This window comes from Diceros bicornis, chromosome 2, assembly GCF_020826845.1.
Source record: "Diceros bicornis minor isolate mBicDic1 chromosome 2, mDicBic1.mat.cur, whole genome shotgun sequence".
Lineage (NCBI taxonomy): Eukaryota > Metazoa > Chordata > Mammalia > Perissodactyla > Rhinocerotidae > Diceros > Diceros bicornis.
This window is the reverse complement of record NC_080741.1, coordinates 37,033,534-37,058,167: the sequence shown is the minus strand read 5'-3', so window position 1 is coordinate 37,058,167 and position 24,634 is coordinate 37,033,534. Positions and strand designations below refer to the sequence as shown.

General features: G+C 37.8%; 1 protein-coding gene across 3 annotated transcripts in view; it reads right to left on the bottom strand.

Moving 5' to 3' along the window:
• The window catches only part of FBXL2 (F-box and leucine rich repeat protein 2), a 132,052-nt gene extending 108,871 nt beyond the window's left edge, over positions 1–23,181 (bottom strand). For 2 of the 3 annotated variants that reach the window (XM_058554652.1, XM_058554660.1), the window contains exons 1-2: positions 23,135–23,181; positions 7,030–7,091 (exon numbers count right to left, since the gene is read on the bottom strand). In XM_058554652.1, the coding sequence (XP_058410635.1) occupies positions 7,030–7,091; positions 23,135–23,137 (65 nt within the window). In that variant the 5' untranslated portion in view covers positions 23,138–23,181. Of the gene's footprint in view, positions 1–6,796; positions 6,891–7,029; positions 7,092–23,134 lie in introns of all 3 variants that reach the window. The other variant, XM_058554670.1, reaches the window with a different exon arrangement.
• Positions 23,182–24,634: the final 1,453 nt, after the last annotated feature.

Genomic DNA, 24,634 nt, shown 5'->3' with positions numbered 1-24,634 from the left:
CTGGAAGTCAATCAGAGTTGCCAGAATTTACAAGGAAGTTGGAAAAGAGTTAAGAGATTAGATAGAATAAGAGATAATAAGTGGACAGTCTGGGAGAACAATTTAAGTCATCATAACTTAAGTGGACTTTAAAGGCAATAGAAAGGTTTTAAGCAGGAAAGAGGCAGAATTAGTAAGATAAAGAAAAAAATTGAAAATTGTAATAATCATCATAGTGAGTAAAGTATTAATATTAATCATTAAAACCCCAAATTGCTCTCTTATAAAGATTATTAAATTAGGACACTATTTGGAAAATTGAATGAAGAAAAAAATAAAGAAGATATAGTAATGTTAAAAACAAGAAAGAGGGGAAAAAAAAGACAACTACAGATCAGTAAGAGACAACCCAATAGCAAAAATTATAAACATGCATTTCAGAGGAGGAAGAGGTAATACATGTGACTGATAAACATATAAACAGATGCTCAACATTACTAGATTCAGAGAAATTCAAATCAAGAGCACAATGATATGCTATTCTACACTTAAGACATGTAATAACACTAAATGTTGGAAAGGAGAAACTCAACAGATTCTCTAATCCATTGTTCATATGAATGTAAATTAATAAGACCACTTTGGAAAAACAGTACAATATTACTATATAAAGTTAAATATCTGTAGAGTCTATGACCCCCAGTAATTCCACTCCTAGAGAAACTTTTGTATACTTGTACCAGGAGACATTTACAAGGATGTTCACAGCAACTCTACTTTTATTAACAAACTGGAAACCCAAGTACTCATCAAAAGAAGACTCAATACGTGAATTCTAGTATATTCACACAACATAATATTATACAGCAGTAAAAATGAATGAGTAACAGGCAAAGAGAGCAACATGGATCACTCTTAGTAACAACTTTGAGCGAAAAGCATGTCTCAGAAGATACAATATACTTTGTTTTTATAAAGTTAATAAAAACAAATATATTTGACCAAACAATATAATGTTTACTTTTAAGATAAAAAAAAATTTTAAAGAAAGGAATCATAAACACAAAGTTCTTGATAATAACTAGATGATGGGGAGGGGAAAGGGCAATGCACGGATCAGTGAGGAAGTGTATCATACACCAAGAATTATCAGTAATTCAATTTAACCACAGTGAAAGAAAAAAAAAAAGCTGCAGTCATCATCCCTGCATATTTATCTTTGCAAATATATCTGTTAGTAAGTTCCCAGAAATGGATATGTATACCTAGCATTTTGAAAAATTTTCCCCAGTGGTCCCAAAGAATGGCTACAACAGTTTATAAAGAATTTTAGAGTGTCTGTCTCTTACCTCCTTGCCAAAACCTGATATTATCAAACTTTTGGGGTTTTCCCAGTCAGATAAGTAATATCTCATTACTTTGATTTGTATTTAAATATAGGCCTGATTGAGCATCTTTTTATACAGTTATTGGCCTTTTGTATTTCTTCCTTTGTTCATACCCTCTTGAAACTATTTTTCTAATAGAGTTAATCCACCTTTTTTTTTTTTGTTTTGCTGAGGAAGATTAGCCCTGAGCAAACATCTGTGCTGGTCTTCCTCCACTTTATATGTAGGTTGCTGCCACAGTGTGGCTGACAAGTGGTGTAGCCCGCACCCGGGATCCAAACCCATGAACCCAGGCCGCCGAAGCAGAACATGCCAAACTTAACCACTATGCCGTGGGGCCGGCCTCTCTGTCTCATCTTAATAATTTTTAAGATTTTTTTTCTTTGTATGTCGAAGAACATAGCCCTTGCTTATAATATATATTCTAATTATTTCACCTATCAATGTGCTATTTATCTTTGGTATGGTATATTTTGCCATATTTTACTGCTCATAGAGTCAAATTTACCAATCTTTTCTGTTGTAGCTACTGTAGAATTCAGTTTTTAAATTAACAGGTCTCTAACATAACTTTCCAGGGATAAAACTTTGGAGCAGAATGTACTAGTTCTTCCCTTCCTATCAGTGGAGCTTTACTGGTGTTTCACACCACCTCAACGTAGATAAAAAATCCAAAGGCATCATCAGAGTTTTAATGTATAAGCATAACTCCAACCTGGACTAAGGAAAATTTGCTCTGCCATGATTTGGACTTAGATGCCAACCCTAAAACAGTATATAATAGTATACCGAGGTAATGAAAAGGAACGACCTTTAAGCTTCTGCATTTGATTTCAGCACACACTACTTCAGCCCTGTACTGCCTCATGCAAGGTAAAAAAAAAAAAACAATAAAAAGGAACAAACCAAAAAAAAACCTCTTTAACAAAAAAAAGAAATCTGTACAGATGCTTGAACTTGAATTTGTAGTATGTACCCCCCAAAAAAGCATCTTACCTGCTAAGCTGCCTTGGAATATATATAAGGCATCAAAGACAGCAGGAGGTAGAGGCACCAGTCCTTGAAAAAGTCCAGGGAGTGCTGAAACCAACCAGCAGGCAAGAATACCCACTGAATGATGCCCAAAACAGGAACGAGCCCTTTACTGCACTGCTCCTCAAAGTCCCCAAATTACACATAAACACTGGGCTGTAACTTAATGACTGCAACAAAAACCACAATTATTTTCACTCATGGAATTGGCTTACCAATTTTAGAAAAGGCAAATTTGAAAATTTATGTGCTAGTAATCTTATAACTTTCCCTAGCAAACTAGTAAAACTGCCAAATTATGTAATTGTGTAGTTGATTTCATTTGCCCAGAATTATTAGGCTCAGCTCTCCTGTTCGGGGCAATCAAACTTTCCTTCATCAAGCCAACAAACACTATTAGTACTTAATTTTGTGATATATTCACATTAACTTTAACAGGAAAGAAAATGACATAAATAACGGTAATTTAAGTTTTTAAAAATGTGTCTAATAAGAGGTTTCTTTCATTATTATTTATTACTAACAAGAGCTTTATCTTCTGAGAATGTTTTAAAATATTTACTGCATGTAGCACTCCCTATCTCCTGTGAAGTAGTTTACATGTATTTTCATTTCATCATTAATATCTGAAAGCAACCATAATAGAAGTAAAAACTTCAGGTCAAACAAATTATTGTTAAAATTTATAATCTGAGTTTTAGGCCAATATTCAACTCACATAAGACTTCTTTTCTCAAAACAGGAGTTCCTTCCAAGAGACTGCCTTTTTTATAATACAAAATAATTATCCCTGTCTTACCACCACTAATCTGCTTAGGCCCTAGTAGTTGTCTGTTTAATATCAGATAGTAGTATGCAATTTTCATTGAGACTGAATTAGTCCAGGTTGATGAAATGAAGCATTAGGCTACATTAACTTACTTAATAATCAGGTTCCCTATTGAAATATTGTTAGCAGCAGTATATGTTAAGACCCATATCAGGACAGCTTGCTTTTGCCAGTTATTTGCATTAAAACTGACTGCATTGTCAAACAGCATTTATTAAGTTTTCAGGCATCCAAAATTGATATTAATAACAATGAGAGCAACATTTATTTAACATTTATTAAATGCCAGGTACTCTAAGAGTAACAACCCCATAAGGTAAGAACTATTACTATTCTCATTTTACCGATATGGGAAATTACGGTTAAGTCACTTTAAGGTCACGTAACTAATAAATGGGGAGAGCTGAAATCTCAACCAACTCTGGCTCCAAAAGTAATACAGATTATAACGATGGGGACAAATATACATAAGGAGAACCCACCTCACTAATAGATATGTAGATTACAACAAATTAAATATTCCCATTGTTATAAACAGTATATAGGCAACTCCCCAAGAAGAGTAAAATTACAAGCTGTTTGTTGAACTGTGTAAGAGTGAAGGGCAGAGAGGGAGAATTTGAGTACCTTTAATTTATGAGTGAAAGCTGAGCATAAAAAGCAAAATTGTAAAAACTTATTAAGTAACAAACTGAAATTGAGTAGTAGAAGGAATCTGTGAATTAATATCGGGTAGTCTTAAAACCAGCAATAAGATGACCACATGGAAAAAATCTCACAGATCTTTCTGAGTGAATTCAAAGCAATATAGAGAGATGAAAGAAGCACACAATTCCAGGTTATGCTTGTTAGCAGTTCCAAAGGAGAAGCTGAGTCTTCACTTGGCGTGATCACTAATGGAAGCTAGTAGAGAACTGAAGAGGGTGGTAACAGATGCAGGTAAAAATGGCAGAAGAGAAAATGACCTCAGCTGCAAGCGAATAAGATTGTCATAAACTCAAAGATTTCCTATCTATTGATGAAGTAAGACCGACAGTGAACAGGAATTCAACAAGAATAGGAATGACAGTTTGCACTGCCACAAAGAAGTCTACAATATGAAGTAAAAATGTAAGCCTAGGACAGATTGCAAGTATGAAGACATCATTTAACTGAGCAAAAATAATCAACACTTAAGCTCCAGGAGGCGGAGACTTTGCCACACTCACTCACTTTGCTGTGGAATTAACTGATGATGAAGATGGCTGCTTTGGTAACCTGGCTCAAATCCTTCTTCAAAATTTTGCTTAGAAAGGGAGACTAGAAAAGGGGAGAGCTATTATTACTGAGAATAGAAAGTCTGAGAGTAAAATGGCAAAAATGATTTAAAGACCAACAACAATTAAAATATCATGGTTGACAAGAGTTAATTTTGAGACTCGCAAGTCAGAGAAGACCTGTAGTAGAAGCACTTTAAAATTTAAATTCTCCTTACAGACTCCAAAATAAGAACAGAAGTGCGAACGCATATCTATGAACAGACATGTTATGAACATTTGCTCTCAAACGGCAATTCTTTTTGAAAAACGATCTATGTATGAGCCTTATGGCGTGATTCAAAAACAGTAACTCCAGGATTCTTAACAGCTGGGTCCAACATGGATCTTTAAAAGAACTAAAATTTCTGAAACAGCAGTTTAGAAATCACACTAGCATCTAAAGTGATATAATTCCCCCCTCCTTGTTTTTGTTAACTGATAGAAACTGTTCCATGGCTGAGTACAGTGTAAAAGCTAACCCTACCAAAAGGGAAAAAATATTAAGTTAGCAGCCTTTAGTCACAGATACCAGCAGTATTCACAAGAAGGGTAGCATTTAATCACACTCCACTGCTAAATGACTAATACGAGTCTGCCTGAAGCTGGTTATGATTCTCCAGAGTAAGAATGACATATTCACATTACAACTTGATGTCTGTGCTATAAAACCGTTCAGACCAAGAATGAAACACTGCACAATTCTAAGGTACACCATCCACTTTGTAGTGTGTTGTGGATGGCATCCCCTACAGTTGTATGGTAACAGCCTGCCCACCCTAGCCCAGCAATATTGGTTCTAACAGCTTACTGTGCTTGATCAAGACCTTGTGGGTTTGTATCATTCCTTCCTTGTTACCACTTTCTTAACTTTAAAATGGTCTAAAATGCCAAAGAATACTCTCTCTTATCCAGACAAATATTTGCTTTATTGAAATAAAATATAATTGCTGTATTTTTCATATGATCCTGTCGTTAATTTTCCTTTTTATTAACTGAGTAGAATGAGCTCATGACAACAGTGTCAAACAACACCTGATGACTAATGAAACACCCTCTAAATGCCCCTGAAATGTGATCACCACCACAAAGCTGTGTCCTCGCCCCATTTCTGACTCAAGAAAAAATGTCTAACATAATGAGGACGGTCAAGGAGAGTAATCTGTGGCATTTACACAGTAACTTTGTAGTGAACTCCCATATGTAAACAAAACTCATCCTCATTTCCCAAATGTTAAAATGAAATTAAGCACCACCAAGGAATGGAGTCAGCTGGTCAATCTCTTAATGTATGTTAGCACTTCCCAAAATTTTTTCCATGGAATATTAAAAGGATTCCATGCTCAATAAGTTTGAAATGCCACAACTATCCATCTGGGAGCATCACCATGCATATTAGCCTATTAAGGCTCTAGGAAGTCACGTAGCAAAGAAACTGGTTTTGTTAACCCAGTGTTTCCTATACTTCTTCTTTTTTTTTTTTGTGAGGAAGATCGGCCCTGAGCTAACATCTGCCAATCCTCCTCTTTTTTCTGAGGAAGACTGGCCCTGGGCTAACACCCATGCTCATCTTCCTCCGCTTTATATGGGACACCACCACAGCATGGTCTGACAAGTGGTGCCTCGGTGTGCGCCCAGGATCTGAACCGGCGAACCCCAGGCTGCTGCTGCAGAGTGCGCGCACTTAACCGCTTGCGCCACCGGGCTGGCCCCCTCCCATACTTCTTTGATCACAAAACCTGTTTTGTTTTGTGGAACATCAGTGATACGAGAAGAGTTCGGGAAATGCCATTCAAAGATTACCATATATACATGTATTAATTATTTGTAAACAATTAAAATATCCAAAACTAAAATAGGATTTCTTTGATGATTGCAGAGTACTAAAGAAAACTACTGTGCCTCAGGGTCAACAAATGTTGGTTGATAGCTTTACTTGCGAAATGACAAGCAAAATACCATTTACTATATATTCAGTGATGCCAGAAATAAAGGACAAAGAAGCTTGTTTTATAGTACTCACTGTCACTTAGCACATAATTCTCATAAAATGGATAAAAACATCAATATTTGGGCTGACAGCATTTTAAGTGCTCAGTAAGAACATACAACTGTACTTACTTTAAAACTGATTTATCAGAAAACATGTAAATGTCTATGACTTCAGGAGCTCACAATCTTAACAATACTCTCTCCTGATGTTATTGACTACATTGAGATTATCTACTGATACCAAAACAATGGCACCTACTGAAGATTATTACAATACTTACCACATTACAAAAAGAATCCAGACCAATGCTATGTACATACTTAGTACATTCTGGATTAGACCAAGTAAAATTTAACAACAAGCTGAACAGCATTCTATAAAACAAAAACAAAAAGTCAGTTAGGCTAATTCTGTCTGTTTTTCTATGCTATGGACTCATAGAGTGAAAGAAGACTGTCTTGGAACTTGATGACTGAATCAAATTTGAATTATTTAAAGTTTATCAACACTTACCTTAAGAGAAGTTCTTTGGGTAGCTTTTTGTTAATAAGACCTTCATCATTATTTGAGAAAACCTAAAAGGAAAAAAAGGGAAACTGTGAAAGTGTTCCTCAATCAATTAAAAAAAAAGAGTTACGTGTTTTTTAGATCAGAACAGCCCCAATCACTGTCCTACAAATATGATACTAATTTCATGAAGCCACCGCACTTCAACATTGATGGATATAAAAACAGTTTATATCCTATCACCGTTTCATAAAAATGGCAACACAGCCATTTCCATACTACATGGTATTGGAGATTCTGGCCAAGGCTACTAGGCAAGAAAAATAAATAAAAGGCATCCTGATTGGAAAGGAAGTAGTAAAACAACCTCTAGTTACAGATGCCATGATCTTGTATATAGAAAATTCTAAGAAACCCACAAAAACTCTATTAGAACTAATCAAGGAGTTCAGCAAGGTTGCAGGATACAATATACAAATATGCAATATATTTATATAAAAATAAATTGTATTTCCATACATTAGCAATGAACAACCTGAAAATGAAACTAAGAAAACAATCTCATTCACGGGAGCATCAAAAAGAATAAAATTCTTAGGAACAAATTTAATTAAGGAAGTGCAAGACACATATATTGAAAACATACAAAACACTGCTGAGAGAAATTAAAGATGACTTAAATAAATTGAAACACATTCCATGTTTATGAGTTGGAAGATTTAATAGTGTTAAGTTAGCAACATTTCTCAAACTCTTCCACAGATTTAATGAAATCTCTACCAAAATTCCAACCGCATTTTTTTGGAAAAATTGAAAAGCCGATCCCAAAATTCATATGGAAATACAAGGGACCCAGAATAGCAAAAATAATCTTTTTTTTGCTGGGAAAGATTCCCCCTGAGCTAACATCTGTTGCCAATCTTCCTCTCTTTTTTTTTTCTTCCCCTCCCCAAAGCCCCAGTACATAGTTGTATATCCTAGTTGTAGGACCTTCTAGTTCTTCCATGTGAGCGACCACCAACAGCATAGCTACTGACAGATGAGCAGTGTGGTTCTGCACCTGGAAACCTAACCCGGGCCACCAAAGCAGAGCATGCTGAACTTTAACCAGTAGGCCATCAGGGCTGGCTCAAAATAATCTTGTAAAAGAAAACAAAATTGGAGGACTCAAATTTCCTGATTTCAAAACTTACTATAAAGCTACAGCAATTGAAACATTGTGGTATTGGCATAAGGACGGACACATAGATAAATGGAGTAGAATTGAGAGTCCAGAAATAAACCGTTATATTTATCGGCAACTAATTTTTCACAAGGGTGCCAAGATAATTCAATGGGGGAAAGAATAGTCCTTTCAACAAATGGTGCCAGTATAAGTGGATGTTAACATGCAAAACAATAAAGCTGGACCCCTACCTCACATCATATAAAAAAATTTAACTCAAAGTGGATCAAAGACCTAAATAAATATAAGAGTTAAAACTATAACTCTTAAAAGAAAACATAAGCATAAATCTTGGTGGCCTCAGATTATGTAATGGTTTCTTAGATATGACACCAAAATTACAAGCAAGCAAAGAAAAAAATAAATAAATTAGACTTCATCAAAATTAAAAACCTTTGCGCTTCAAAGGGCATCATTAAGAAAGTGAAAAGAAAACCCACAAAATAGAAGAACATATTTGCAAATCACGTATCTGATAAGGAAGTTGTATCCAGAACATATAAACAACTCTCACAATTCACCAATAAAAAGGTAAATAAACCAGTTAAAAAATGGGCATGGAGGGCTGGCCCAGTGGTGTAGTTCGCACACTCCGCTTCGGCAGCTCAGGGTTCAAAGGTTCGGATCCTGGGCGCAGACCTACACACCACTTATCAAGCCATGCTGTGGCAGGCATTCCACATATAAAGTAGAGGAAGATGGGCACAGATGTTAGCCCAGGGCCAATCTTCCTCAGCAAAAACAGGAGTACTGGCAACAGATGTTAGCTCAGGGCTAATCTTCCACAACAACAACAAAAAAAGGGCATGGGATTTGAATAGACAATTCTGCAAAGAAGATATGCAAATGGCCAATAAGCACATAAAAAGAAGTTCAACATCATTAGTCACTAGGGAAATGCAAATCAAAAATAAAAACATAATGAGATACTTCACAGCCACAAGGATGGCTAAAATCAAACAGACAGATAATAACAAATAATGGCAAGAATGTGGAGAAATTGGAAAACTCATACACTGCTGGCAGGAACATAAAATGGTGCAGTCACTTTGGAAAATAGTCTGGCAGTTCCTCAAAGGTTAAACATTGAGTTATCACATTAACCAGCAATTCCAATCATAGGTAACTACCTAAGAGAAATGAAAACGTGTCCTCACCAAAACTTATACATCAACGTTCACAGCAGCATTATTCATAATAGCCAAAAAGTGAGAACAATTCAAATGTCCATCAGCTGATGAATGGATAAACAAAATGTGGTATATCCACACAAAGGAAAATTATTCAGCAATAAAAAGAAATGAAGTACTGATACATATTACAACAGGAATGAGCCTTGAATATATTATGCTACTGAAAAGATACATACAAAAAGCCACATATTCTATGATTCCATTTACATTAAATATCCAGAAAAGGCAAATCCATGGAGACAATATAGATTAGTGGTTGCCTATGATCAGGAAGTGACTGCTGATGAGTATGGGGTTTCTTTTTGGAGTTATGAAAATGTTCTTGAATTAGACAGTTGTGATGAAGACACAACTTGGTGAATATACTAAAACACACTGGATTGTACATTTTAAATGGGTGAAATTTACAGTATATGTGTAATATCTCGATTTAAAAAAATATATATACCACAATCCACCAAAGCAAACTGCAGAAGGGGAAACAGTGCTGTAAATAGTACCCTACATTCATTTTTAAAGTATTCCAATGATTAGTTTTAGTGGTTTGTGAGATACTAACATTTATTAAGTGCCTACTGCAGTCCAAGCTCCAGTAAGCACTGTGTTAGATGAACTAGCTAAATTATTCAATTAACCTTTCTCTAGTTCCTTGAAGTGTAAAATTAGGTTACTGACATGAGATCTTTCTTCTTTTTAATGTAGATATTTACAACTATAAATTTCCCTCTGATCACTGCTTTCAGTTCATTCCATAAGTTTTGATATGTTGTGTTTTCATTTCCATTCACCTTAAAGTATTTTCTAATATCCTTTATTATTTCTTCTTTCACTTATTGGTTGTTTAAGAGAATGTTGTTTAATTTTCACATATTTGTAAATTTTCCAGTTTTCCTTCTTTTTTTTTTATTTCTGGCTTCATTCTATTTGGTCAGAGAAGATACTTTATATGATTTCAGTCTTTTGAAATTTTTTGAAACTTGTTTTGTCTCCTAACATAAGGTCTATCCTGGAGAATGTTCCATGTGCACTTGAGAAGAATGTGTATTCAGCTGTTCTTGGGTGGAGTGTTCTATACATCTGTGTTGGGTCTAGTTGGTTTATGGTGTTGTTCAAGTCTTCTGTTTCCTTATTAATCTGCTGTCTAAATGCTTTGTCATTGAAAGCATGGTATTAAAGTTTCTAAATGGTGATGGGGGTGACACTGAATGATAACATGACAATCTTCACATATCTCAATAGCTGTCAGAAGGATGGGCTTATTTTCTGTTATTACAAAGAACAGTGAATCAAAGTTAAAAGCCTTCAACTCAACATAGGGAAAAACTTTCTAGCAATTAGGATAGCTCATACTAGAATGCTCTACTCTTTGAAGCAGTGATACTTATCCACAGTGCTCCTGCAGAGACCACAGAACCCGGAATGTCAGAGAAAGAAACCCCTTCCTTCAGTGGGAGATTTGAATAGGAAATCTCTAAGGACCAAATCTAATTTACTGAGTCTATCATCCAGGTTCTGCCATGTACATCTTGGTTACTTTGGCATGTCATTTAACTTTTCTATGCCATGGTTTCCTCTTTTGCAAAATGAGGATAGTAATGGAACCTGCCACAAGAGTTTTTGTGAAATAAATGACTTCATATATGTAAAATGCCTAGAATAGTTTTGGCAAATAGTAAGTGCTCAACCAATAATAGCTATGATGATGGTGTGAAGTCTCCGACTATTATTGTAGAAGTCTATTTATCCCTTCAATTCTGTCAGTTTGCTGCACATATTTTGGGGCTCAATTGTTTTGTGCATATGTGTTTCTAATTATTATAACTTCTTGAGGAATTGACCATTTATTAACATATAATGAACTTCTACGTCACTTGTTTTAACTTAAAGTCTATTTTGTATGATATTAGTACCATTTGCACGGAAAGTCTTTTTCTATCTTTTTACTCTCAATCTGTGTGTCTTTGGATATAAAAAGTGTCTCTTGCAGACAGCACATAATTGGATCATGGGTTTTGGGAGGTTTTATCCATTCTGTCAGTCTCTGTATTTAATCGGTAAATGTAATACTTTTACATTTAAGGTGACTACTGATAAGGAAGGACTTATTTTGCCATTTTGGTATTTTGCTATTCTGTAGTTAAGTGTATTATTACATAAAAGTCACTTAGGTCAAGTTGGTTGATAGTGACGTTCAAATCTTTTATATCCTTACTGATTTTTTTTTTATCTATGAATGCTATCAGTTAGTAAGAAAGAAGTGTTACTATATCCAAACATAATTGTGCATTTGTTTCTTTCTCCCTTTGGTTCTGTCAATTTTTGCTACACATATTTTGAAGCTTTGTTGTGAGGTGCATACACATTTAAGATGCTTATGTATTTTTAACGAATTGACCCTTTGTCATCATGAAATATCCTTCTTTCACTCTAGAAGTTATCTTTATCCCAAAGTCTATTTTGACTAATATTAATATAACAATACCAGCTCTCTTCTGATTTTTGCATCTTTTTCATTCTTTTACTTTTAATCTGTGCCTTTATATTTAAAGCGTTTCGGGCCAGCCCCGTGGCTTAGCGGTTAAGTGTGCGCATTCCGCTACTGGTGGCCTGGGTTCGGATCCGGGTGCGCACCAACGCACCACTTCTCCAGCCATGCTGAGGCTGCGTCCCACATACAGCAACTAGAAGGATGTGCAACTATGACATACAACTATCTACTGGGGCTTTGGGGGAAAAAAAGGAGGAGGATTGGCAACAGACGTTAGCTCAGAGCCGGTCTTCCTCAGCAAAAAGAGGAGGATTAGCATGGATGATAGCTCAGGGCTGATCTTCCTCACAAAAAAAATAAATAAATAAAGTGTTTCTTATAGGTAGCATATAGTTGGGCCATGCTATATGCCGAAATCCAGCCTGAAATTGCTACCTTTTAATTGGAGGGTACAGCCCACTTCTATTTAATGTAATTATTCTTATCATTGGTTTTAAGTCTACCACCCTGATATTTATCTTCTATTTGTCTTATCTGTTCTTCGTTTCTCTGTTCCTGCTTTCTTGACCTTTTTTTGGTAAAGCAATATTTATTTGATTTCCTTGTTTGATCTCATAGCTGTAGATGTTTGTACTTTTTTTAATGTTTGCTCTAGTGATTACAGAGTGTATCTTTAACTTATCACAGTCAAACTTCATTTACAGTCATGTGCCACATAACAATGTTTCAGTCAACAATGGACTGCATATACGACAGTGCTTCCATAAGATTGGTACTATATAGCCTAGCTGTGTACTAGGCTATACCATCTAGATTTGTGTAAGCACTGTAGGGGAGGAAGACATTTTCCCCTACACTTCTAGGTTCTTCTAGCTGGTCTAAGAGTTAAATTGACATGAGACAGATTAACAGGAGAAAAACAAAAGTTTAATAACATGTATACCCAGGAAATTGGAAACAAAACCCAGGAAAACCAAGTAACTCACCAAAATGGCAAAAGCCCTCACCTTAAACACCATCCTCAGCTAAAGACAAAAGAAGATGTTGGGGGTGGGGAGAGTCAAGGACTTCAAAGAGAAACAGGGCAATTCACAGGTAGGTGAAAAGAAGCAAACATTTGGAAAACAAGTGTTTGGCCACACAGAAACAGAAGAACACAGAGGGGAGCCCAATAAACAGGCTTTTCTAGGTTCCCCTCTGTCTACCACCATAGTTCTGGTTATGCTAAGGTGATACCTCACTTCTTGAGACAGTTTCTTTTATCTGAATTCTTTTAGGTAGTTATGGGGGAGGTAACAAGAAAAACTTTGAGTCCTTTGTTTCTTAAAAATAATCAGCCTAAAATAATCCTCATGTTGAAGAGACACATTTTGGGGTGGCTAATTTTGTTCCCCTTCAGTACACTCTATGATGTTCACACAACAATGAAATCACCTAACGACACCGTTCTCAAAACATAAACCCATCGTTAAATGACACGACTGTAATTTCCTCCTGCCTGTTTTGCATTTATTGTCATATATCTTACTTCTACTTCTATTATGTACCTGACAATACACTGCTACTATTTTTGCTTTATGCAGTTCATAATCTTCTGAATAAATATATGCATGAAAGAAAGATAATTTTTTATAACATCCCTTATATTTACCTTCCTGGTGCAAATCACTCCCTCCTTCAGATCTGAGTTTCATTTTTTTTTTTAATTTTTATTTATTTATTTTTTTCCCCCAAAGCCCCAGTAGATAGTTGTATGTCATAGCTGCACATCCTTCTAGTTGCTGTATGTGGGACCCAGCCTCAGCATGGCTGGAGAAGCAGTGCGTCGGTGCGCACCCGGGATCTGAACCCGGGCCGCCAGCAGCGGAGCGCACGCACTTAACCGCTAAGCCACGGGGCCAGCCCTGAGTTTCTTTTATTATCACTTTCCTTCAGCACTGAAGTACTTCTTTTAACATTTCCTGTAATATAGGCCTGCTGTAGACAAACTGTTGTTTGCTTGCTCGTTTGTTTTTACCTCCCCAAAGCCCCAGTACATGGTTGTATATCCTAGTTGGAAGTTCTTCTATGTGAGCCACCGCTACAGCATGGCAACTGACAGACAGATGGTGTGGTTCTGTGACCGAAAAATGAACCTGGGCCACCGAAGCGGTGAGAGCACTGAACTTGAACCATTAAGACCATCAGGGATGACTCAAATTGTCTTTGCTTTTATCTGTCAGAAATGTCTTTATTTCTCTTGCAGTTTTGAAGAACATTTCCCTAACTATAGAATTCCAGGTTGGCAGGTTTGCCTTTTTTTTTTTTTTTTTTTTTTTTGCTGAGGAAGATTCACCCTGAGCTAACATCTGTGCCAATCTTCCTCTATTTTGCATGTGGGTCACCACCACAGCATGGCTGCCCACAAGTGGTGTAGGTCCACGCACAGGAACCGAACCCAGGCCACCGAAGCAGAGCACACCAAACTTAACCACTAGGCCATGGGGCCAGCCCCTGTCTTTTTCTTTTTTAAATCACTTTTAAAAAGTTATGCCATTGTTCTCTGGCTTCATTGTTTGTGAAGAGATGTCAGCTTTCATTCATATTACTGTTCCCCTTTATGTAATTTTTTTCCTTTTCTACCTCCTTTTAAGATTTCTTTTATAAAAATATTTGATTTTTGGAAGTTTCACTATGATGTGCCTAAGTTTAGACTTCTTTGTGTTTATCCTGCTTGGGTTTGCTGACTACATTCAGTCTGCTGTTGAGCCTGTCAAATGAATTCTTAATTTCTGATATCATATTTTCCAATCCTAGCATTCCCATTTCGTTCTTTCTATAGTTTTCCTTGTTCCTGCTGAAGTTTTCTATCTGTCGATCCATGTTGTTCAAAATCTGGACCATGGGGCACATTTTCTTGTTTCTTTGCGTGTCTCGTAATTTGTTATTTCATGTCAGATATCATGTGTAAAGAACAGTAATTTACCAAGGTCAATGAAACTAAGAGCTGGTTCTTTGAAAGATAAACAAAATTGACAAACCTTTAGCTGGATTCACCAAGAAAAAAACAGAGAGGACTCAAATAATTTCAGAAATCAAAGAGGAGATGTTACATCTGATACCACAGAAATACAAAGGATCATAAGAGACTATTATGAACAACCAAATGCCAACAAATTGGACAACCTAGGAAAAAAAAGGATAAATTCCTAGAAATATACAACCTACCAAGACTGAATCATGAAGAAATAGAAAATATGAACACACTGACTCCAAGTAAGAAGATTGAATCAGCAATCAAAAATCTTCCAACAAAAAAAAACTCTAGGACCAGAGAGCTTCACTGGTGAATTTTACCAAATATTTAAAGAAAAATTAATACCAATCCTTCTCAAACTCTTCTAAAAAATATAGCAGGAGGATACATTTCCAAACTCATTTCACAAGGCCAGTATTATCCTAATACCAAAATCAAACAAGGATGCCACAAGAAAAGAAAATTACAGGCCACTATCCCTGATGAACATAGATGCAAAAGTCCTCAACAAAATATTAGCAAACCAAATTCAACAATACATTAAAAGGATCATACACCATGGTCAGGTGGGATTTAATCCAGCGATGCAAGGATGGCTCAACATCCACAAATCAATCAATGTGATACTCCACATTAATAAAATGAAGGATAAAAATCATATGATCAACTCAATAGATGCAGAAAAAGCATCTGACAAAATTCAACATCCATTTATGATAAAAACTCTCAACAACGTGGGTATAGAGGCAACCTACCTCAAAATAACAGGACAAGCCCATAGCTAACATCATACTCAACGGTGAAAAGCTGAAAGCTTTTCCTCTAAGATCAGACACAATACAAAAATGCCTACTCTCACCACTTGTATTCAACATAGTATTGGAAGTCCTAGACACAGCAATTAGGCAAGAAAAATAAATAAAAGCCATCCAAATTAGAAAGGAAGAAGTAACTGTCACTATTTGTATATAACATGATATTATATATAGAAAAACCTAAAGACTCCACCAAAAAACTGTTAGAGCTAATAAAGAAATTCAGTAAAGTTGCAGGAAAAAAACTAAATACACAGAAATCTGTTGCACTAATAACAAATATACACTAATAACTAACTATCGGAAAGAGAAATCAAGAAAACAATGCCATTTCTAACTGCACCAAAAGGAATAAAATACCTAGGAATAAATTTAACCAAGGAGGTAAAAGACTGTACACTGAAAACTATTAGACATTGGTGAAAGAAACTGAAGAAGACACTAATAAATGGAATGGAGATATTTCATGATCATTGATTGAAAGAATTAATATTGTTAAAATGTCCATACTACCCAAAGCAATCTACAGATTCAATACAATTCCTATCAAAATTCCAGTAGCATTTTTCACGGAAATAGAACTAACAATTCTAAAATTTGTAGGGAACCACAAAAGGCCCCGATTAGCCAAAGCAATCTTGAGAAAGGAGAACAAAACTGAAGGTATTACACTCCCTGATTTTAAACTATATTACAAAGCTAGAGTAATCAAAACAGTATGGTATTGGCATAAAAACAGACACGTAGATCTTTGGAACAGAATAGAGAGCTCAGAAATAAACCCACGTATATATGGTCAATTCATTTACGACAAAGGAGCCAAGAATACACAATGTGGAAAAGGACAGTCTCTTCAATAAACAGGGTTGGGAAAACAGGACAGCCACGTGCCAAAGAATGGAATTGGACCACTATCTTACTCTATACACAAAAATTAACTCAAAATGGATTAAAGACTTGAACGGGGGGGCTGGCACAGTGGTGCAAGCGGTTAAGCGTGCGCGCTCCGCTGCAGCGGCCCAGGGTTCGCCGGCTCGGATCCCGGGCATGCACCAACGCACCACTTTTCAGGCCATGCTGTGGCAGGCGTCCCATATAAAGTGGAGGAAGATGGCCATGGATGTTAGCCCAGGGCCAGTCTTCCTCAGCAAAAAAGAGGATTGGCAGATGTTAGCTCAGGGCCGTTCTTCCTCACAAAAAAAAAAAAAAAAAGACTTGAACAGAAGATCTGAAACCATAAAACTCCTAGAAGAAAACATAAGCGGTAAGTTCCTTGACATCAGTCTTGGAGATGATTTTTTGGATTTGACACCAAAAGCAAAGGCAACAAAAGAAAAATAAACAAGTGGGACTACATCAAACCAGAAGGCTTCTGCACAGCAAAGGAAACCATCAACAAAATGAAAAGGCAACCTACCAAACAGGAGAAAATATTTGCAAATCATTTTCTGATAAGGGGCTAATATCCAAAATATATAAAGAACTCACACAACTTGACCAAAAAAAAAAAAAATCCAATTTAAAAAATGGGCAAAGAATCTAAACAGACATTTTTCCAAAGAAAACATGCAGATATCCAACAGGTACATGAAAAGGTACTCAATATCACTAATTATCTGGGAAATGCAAATCAAAACCACAATGAGATATCATCTCACACCTGTTATAATGGCTATTATCAAAAAAGACAAGAAATAACAAGCATTGGCGAGGAGGGGGAGAAAAGGGAAGCTTCTGCACTGTTGGTGGGAACGTAAATTGGTGCAGCCACCATGAAAACAGTATGGAGGTTCCTCAAAAAATTTAAAATAGAACTGATCCAGCAGTTCCACTTCTAGGTATTCATCTGAAGAAAATGAAAACACTAACTGGAAAAGATATCTGCAACCCCATGTTCACTGCAGCATTATTTACAATAGCCAAGATATGGTAACAACCTAAGTGTCCACGGATGGATAAATGGATAAAGAAAATGTGGTACATATATACAATGGAATATTACCCAGCCATTAAAAAGAGAAATCTTGCCATTTGTGACAACATGGATGGACCTTGAGGGCATTATGCTAAGTGAAATAAGTTACACAAAGACAGACAAATATCATATGATCTCACTTATATGTGGAATCTTAAAAAAAAAAAAAAAACAAGTTCATAGAAACAAAGAACAGATTTGTGATTGCCAGAGGCAGGAGATGGTGGTGGCGGGCACAATGAGTGAAAGGGCTCAAAAGATACAAACTTCCAGTTATAAAATAACTAAATCATGGGATGTAACGTACAGCATGGTGACTACAGTTAATAATACTATATGGCATATTTGAAAGTTGTTGAGAGTAAATCTGAAATGTTCTCATCACAAGAAAAAAAATTTGTAACTAAGTATGGTGACAGTACAGTTGCTGGCAGGAGGCAGGGGTGGAGGCTGACTCCTTTTAATCCATAGTTGAGCTGGGTTTGAGATTTGTTGTAGCATTAGTTAGATTCAGTTCATGGTTGGCTTAAAATTATTTTAGGGTGAGATCAGAACTCTCCCTTCTGGAGAAGTTGGGATCTGAGCCCTGGGGAAATGTCACAGATCTCTTTGAGCTTTACAACCTAGCTGCTAGCTTTCTGAACTGTGCAAGTTCTTTCTTTGTTCTACATTCTGGCTGCCAGCTGGGAAGCTGTCTTTGCTCTCCAGTAGCTCCCTATGCTGTCTATGCCTTAAGGAGACCTCTCTCTCTTTGCCCTCTTACTCTACCTTCTGAAAGCCTGTTGCCTTGTCCTCATCGAAAACCTGGATAGTCATAGAGGGATGTTTCTCAGCTCTCCTGCCACACCCCCAGACTGTGTAGGCCTGCCTTACCCTTAGCAAAAGCCCTAGTGCCTCAGAGAGATTTCTCTTAACTCTCCTGTCCTGCCCTTAGCATTCAGCAGACTTCACCCACTCAGGATTGTTTGCAGCTCTCTCTTCCTCTGGTCCCAGCCTCCAGCATACGACATCCATGCAGTCAGCGAAGGCCCATGGGAAAGAGCTGGCAGGTAGGTGCAGCCTTGCTCTGGGGCTGGGGCTCCTCAGGATTCCAAATGGTCCCTCCAGCCCACATAACAGTCAATAAAAGTCCGGCTGATTTCTCTTTACCTGTCTATAGCAGATGCTTCCTCCTGCTGTTCCACCACAGATGAAAGTATCCATGTGTCTCCTTTTTTCTGGGAAGGGCTCATTATGTTTTGGATTTTGTTCCCCTCCCAAAGCCCCAGTAGATAGTTGTATGTCATAGCTGCACGTCCTTCTAGTTGCTGTATGTGGGACGCGGCCTCAGCATGGCCGGAGAAGCGGTGCATCAGTGCGCGCCTGCGATCCGAACCCGGGCCGCCAGCAGCGGAGCGCGCGCACTTAACCGCTAAGCCACGGGGCCGGCCCTATGTTTTGGATTTTAATTCACTTAGATTTTGTGTCCTTAGCTTTCTGGCGGGTTTTTAGAGAACTTCAGATTTTCTAGCTTCTGAGAGACCTTTTCTCACTGTTAGAGTCAAAACAATGTCTACCTTTTGCAACTTTCAATATAATAACATAAAGTGGAAGTCTTTATTACCCTTTTTGATAGAAGAGAAACAGATTCAGAGCAGATAAATGACTTGCCCAAAGTTTAGAACTAAAAAAGCAGAAAAACTATAATTTAAACTTATATCTCCTGACTCCATGTCTCGGGTTCTTTGTACTGCACAACAGGTACTAAAGGCTACTTGACTCTGGGCAAGTCGTTTAACCTCTCAGCATTTCTAGTTTGTAAAATGAAGGGATTGTACGAGAGAAACTCAAAAGTCTCTTCCAAATCTAATACTTCAAAATTCAATGAAGTTTGTGTTTTTAAAATATATACCATCACACTGTTTCTGAAAACATAATTGTGTCTTTAGATGTCTTTAGATTTTAGATGTCTAATAAGGATCATAAATTTATCAAGTCCCACACCAACTCCTGCTTTCTTCATCCCTCCTCTAAATTTACTCCTCCTATAGTCTTCATCTAAGTAAAGAACAACTTCCTCCTATTGCTCAGGCTCAAATTTGGGAAGAAGCCATTGTGCAATGGTTACGATGCCAGGCTTTGGACATAGACTGGTTGAGTTTGAATCCGGGCTCTGCCACTCACCAACTACGTGACCTTAGGCAAATTGCCTAATGTCCTGTTAAGCGGGTATAATCATGTCAATCTCACAGGGATGCTGGAAGGATTAAATGAGATAAATGTGAAGCGATCAACCTAAAACTGGGCACAGTGGAAGGGGTCTGTGAAAGTTATTGTTACAATTACTAAAAATTATACTCCACCCTTATACCAGTGCAGACAAAAGGGAGACAAATATTGTCCAGAGTAGGAAAATTTATAGAGAAACCTGTTCTTTTCATGATCTATTAACACAGATATCATTATATAAGCTCTTAACTGTAACATGTGATGACAAAGAGACCAAAACTGTCTGTAAACCTTGGATATATTTTATTGCAAAGTTTTTCCCCCCACCTTGTGCTTCCCAATACCTCTGAGAAGTCCTACCCCAGACAAATACAAAAAGTGCCAAAATAGGAGGAAAGTCCAAGTGAATGAATTAAAATGGGAAAACTGTATGATACAACGTTATATTTCCAAAAAAATAAATCTGCCTTATAAGCTAAAGTATTAAACAATAACAAGAACCTGATGACAATAGGTATCCCAACGTATATTTTAGATTCATAGGAATTAAAGTTTAAACAATTACTTGATGTCTTTTTGTAACAATTTTAGAATACACAACTAAAATAAATGTAAAAACTACTATTAGGAAAAATCTCAGAAAATAAAATTTTATTTTTAAAACGTTTTCATCCCTCAAGCCTAAATGGCTTTAGTACAACACTGATCTTTGTGATTCACAAAAAGCAGATGCCAACTCCTGAGCACAAACTGAAATGACAGGAAAAACTTCCAAGGGTATTACAGTCATGAATATGAACCCTAATCCAATCATCTGTCTTCATTAATTCCTCTGTGAAAGAGCAGAGGGAAAAGAGAAGGCTGGGCGTGCCTACCCTGTTCTGTAGCATCGAACTCAGTGCCAAGAACAACAAAACGCAAGTATTCATAAGTGCTCAAAAACATTAAAACCCAAATAAGAAAGAAAACTAATTTCCTAACACATACATGGCATACATATCAGGGAACATATAATGACACACTATACTTTACAGTATAATCCAGTGTTTACATAAGCAGTTCTGAGACAAACTGCCTGGTTTTGAAATCTGGCTCAATTTATCAGCTGGGTAACCTGGGCAAGTTACTTTACCTTTCTGTGCCTCAATTTCCTCATCTCTAAATTGAGGAAATGGTATCCTCCTCATAGGGTTGTTGTGATGGTTAAATAGGACACACAAAGTACTTTAGAAAAATGTCTCACACAAAGAACATAGACAATAAATGTCAGCTGTCATTATTATTATTATAGAGGCAATAGAAACAAGTGGCTTAATTGAAGAAATTTTCATTAGGTAGTTAAGCAGGGTTCCAAAATTCACGTGCAAAGTCATTTATATCAACTGCTAACGTATGTTTAGATTCAAGCATTTAATGAAGAGTAACGTTATGATCTCGAATACAGTTTGGGGATTACACAGGCAGTCTCCCCATTCCCCCTCCTATACCAACCATTCTCCACTTCCCTTGGAGCCCAGGCATTAGCAAATCCCTTTCATGAATTAAATTCTTTATGCTTAAAGATACTCACACAAAAAAAGCAAAAGCAAAGCATTTCTAAGTTTAGCAAAGCAACCATTAGTACACAAGTACAGTAAAACGCTTTTAGAGCAAATAAAACTCTAAAATTCACAATAGTGAGTCAAGGTGGACTGTATGTCAGGATGGAAAGGGTGGACAACGGAGAAGAAAAGGAAAATGGACAACAGGGAAAACATAAGACTTCAGAGAGCTGTGAAAATTTAATTTCTAAATATTCTTCCTTTCTCCTTGCTATAATTGTGAGAGCTCTTCTCCCATATAATATATAAAAGTAAGTTACTGCAATATTTAAAACACTTTAGATTTTTGTAAAATTCATTTTCTAAAACTCTTGCTGGCTCCATTAATTTGTCACTTAAAAGCAATTCAGAATTAAAAAGAAACATACACAAAATAAAGAAGATGGCTGTTATTTGTGGTGATGCTCTTTTTCTGCTATCAACAGGCCACACACCTGGCAGTTGTTTTTCCAGAGTCAATGAGAGATACAGACCATCCACCTTCTCTTACTACCATGCCTCTCCTTAGTTAAGACAGAGCCAGCCAGGGTTCCAAGTGGTAGGTTTTCTCTCCAGAAGGCCAAATGGCACTTGGGGAGCGCTCTGCATTCTGAGCTTATTAGTACTTCCACTAACCCCTGCAGCTAAGGAGCAAATCTACACTAAACTACTGATTGATTAAAAAAACTGTTTCTTAAAACTAGACTTTTCCTTATCACCATCCCCACCCCCTCTGAAATATTCTATAGCAAAGGTGTGTCCCCAAGCCTAGAGTCCAGCTCTTCTCCTCTTCTACCTTCTCTTTTAGGCCTTCTTTTGGAGGCCTCTGGAGATACTACACCTTTGGTTGGCAATTCCCTGAATCTTGTCTATTCAAGCCAACACCTCAGCTGAGTCTTCAAGGTGGCTCTCAAAAACGAGCTTACTGGGGGCCAGGTAGTATGCCCACTCACTGTCAAGTTTATTTAATAAAGGTAATGATTTAAGACGTTTACAATGTACTAATTATCAAGTAAATGCCTGAGTGAGGGTGCTGCACTCAGAAAAAACCTCCAGCTTAATATCCCTATTTTTTAAAGAGGGGGGAAATCTCCAAAATTACAAATTTCCACATGCTAAAAGACCTGTCAGAATGATGAATTTAAAAGAAATACATGTTACGTATTATATTGCTTATATATAATTGCATAGAAACAAAACAGGAAGCCCACAGACTGCAATACAGGGTTAATATGAATATATATGGTATTCACACATATCTTTTTTTCTTTAACCACACCCTCTCTGGGTGGCTTCCCAGGCTCGCCAGGGCCAAAGAGCGTCACGCTGTCCGGCGGCCCACAGGGCAGGGGTCCCAGCTGTGACCCAGACATTCAACGGCAGAGAACGCTGCGTCGCGGTCGCCGGGGAGCAGGCGGGCGTTCCGCGTCCCCCAGGGGTCCCCCTCCTCCGGGCCCGCCCAGCCCTGCCCTGCCCAGCAGCCCCGCAGGCCGCGGCCCGGCCTCTCCGCGACCTCGGCACCGCCGCCCGAACCTAGCAGGCGGCCGCGGGGGGCACACAGCACGGACCAGGACTGCGGGGCGGCCGGGCCAGCGCCAGCCCCAGACTCACCATGGCCGAAGAGCCGCGAGCGCGCCCACAGCCCGGAGTCACAAGGCGCCGGCAACGCCCGTTGTCCTGGTGACGCCAGCTGGGCGCCCCGCCCCGTCCCCAAGGTGGGCTCGGAGGCGGCCATTGGCGGCTGGCGAGCACGTGACGCGCAGGGGCGGTGCCCTTTGGACCCCACCCCACCCCACCCCCACCCCCACCCCCCACGCCTCGGCTCTTGGGCGGGGCCTCTTCGCCTTTCCTGCTATGCATCTGGTCCGTGATCACCTTGACATCCCTCACCTAACAGATAACCCAACCTCCGACTGCTCGGCTGGAAGAGACCTTTACGGGTTTTCTTTATTTAAGAAACAGATTACACAGGTAATACATGATTACTGAAGACATTTTAAACCAACGAGAACAAGAATTAAAAAGGGTAAAACCACACTAAATCCCAGCACCTGAGGTGACGACTGCTTATATTGTAGTCTATCTGCTTCCAATGAAATATATGTTATAATATACTGTATTCTTAAAAATGGAAGCAAACCATACACACTTTCATAATCTACTTTTTTCAATTAAAAATTATCTTTGCATGCCAATCCATGGAATAGCACTGTGTGTGTGCACTCTAATTTATTAAATCAATCGTCAATTTGTTGGATGTTTTTAATATGGTTGAAGGGAACTTCAGATATCCTCAAACCCAGCCCATTAAGTCCATGAGGAAGGGACATATTCAACAGCCAATCTGACATATCCCCTTGAACGTCTAATAGGCATCTCAAACTTAATATAACCCAAATAAGACTTGTGATCCAAGTTTCTTTCTCACTCTCCAGTCTTCCTCATCCCAGCAAATGTTCTCACTATCCCCTTGGTAGTTCAGGACAAAAACCTAGGAATCATCCTTGATTCTTTCCTTTCCTCACACCTCACATCCAATCCATTAACAAATATTCTTGACTCTATCTTTAAATAAATCCGGAATCTATCCATTTCTCACCATCTCCACCTCACAGCCACCATCATCTCTTGCCTAAATTCGTCTCCATGCCACTTGTCTTCCCTCCTATAGTCTACACTACAGCAGCGTTTCAGTGGCTTCTCATGGCACTTAGGAAAAACATCGAAACCCTTCCCATGGTCTACAAGGTTTTCCATGATGGAGGCCTTGCCTACTGCACTAACTTCATCTCCTACTACTGTTCCCTCATTCACTCCACACTAGCCATACTTTATTTCCTGAGGTTCCTCAAACATGTCAAACACTTCCTACTTAAGAGCCTCAGCAACAACTGCTTCTTTTATTTGGAAAATTCTTCCTCTGGAACTTCACACGGCCCATTCCTTAACTTGATACAGGTCAGTTATCTCCTTAAATGCCATCTTCACAGAAGCCTTTGTTGATTATTCAATCTAAAATATCTCACCCCATTCACTCTTCCTCACCCCAGTCAGCCTCTTTTATAACTCTGTCTTGTTTTCAAAATACTTAGTACCTTTTGAAATTACGTT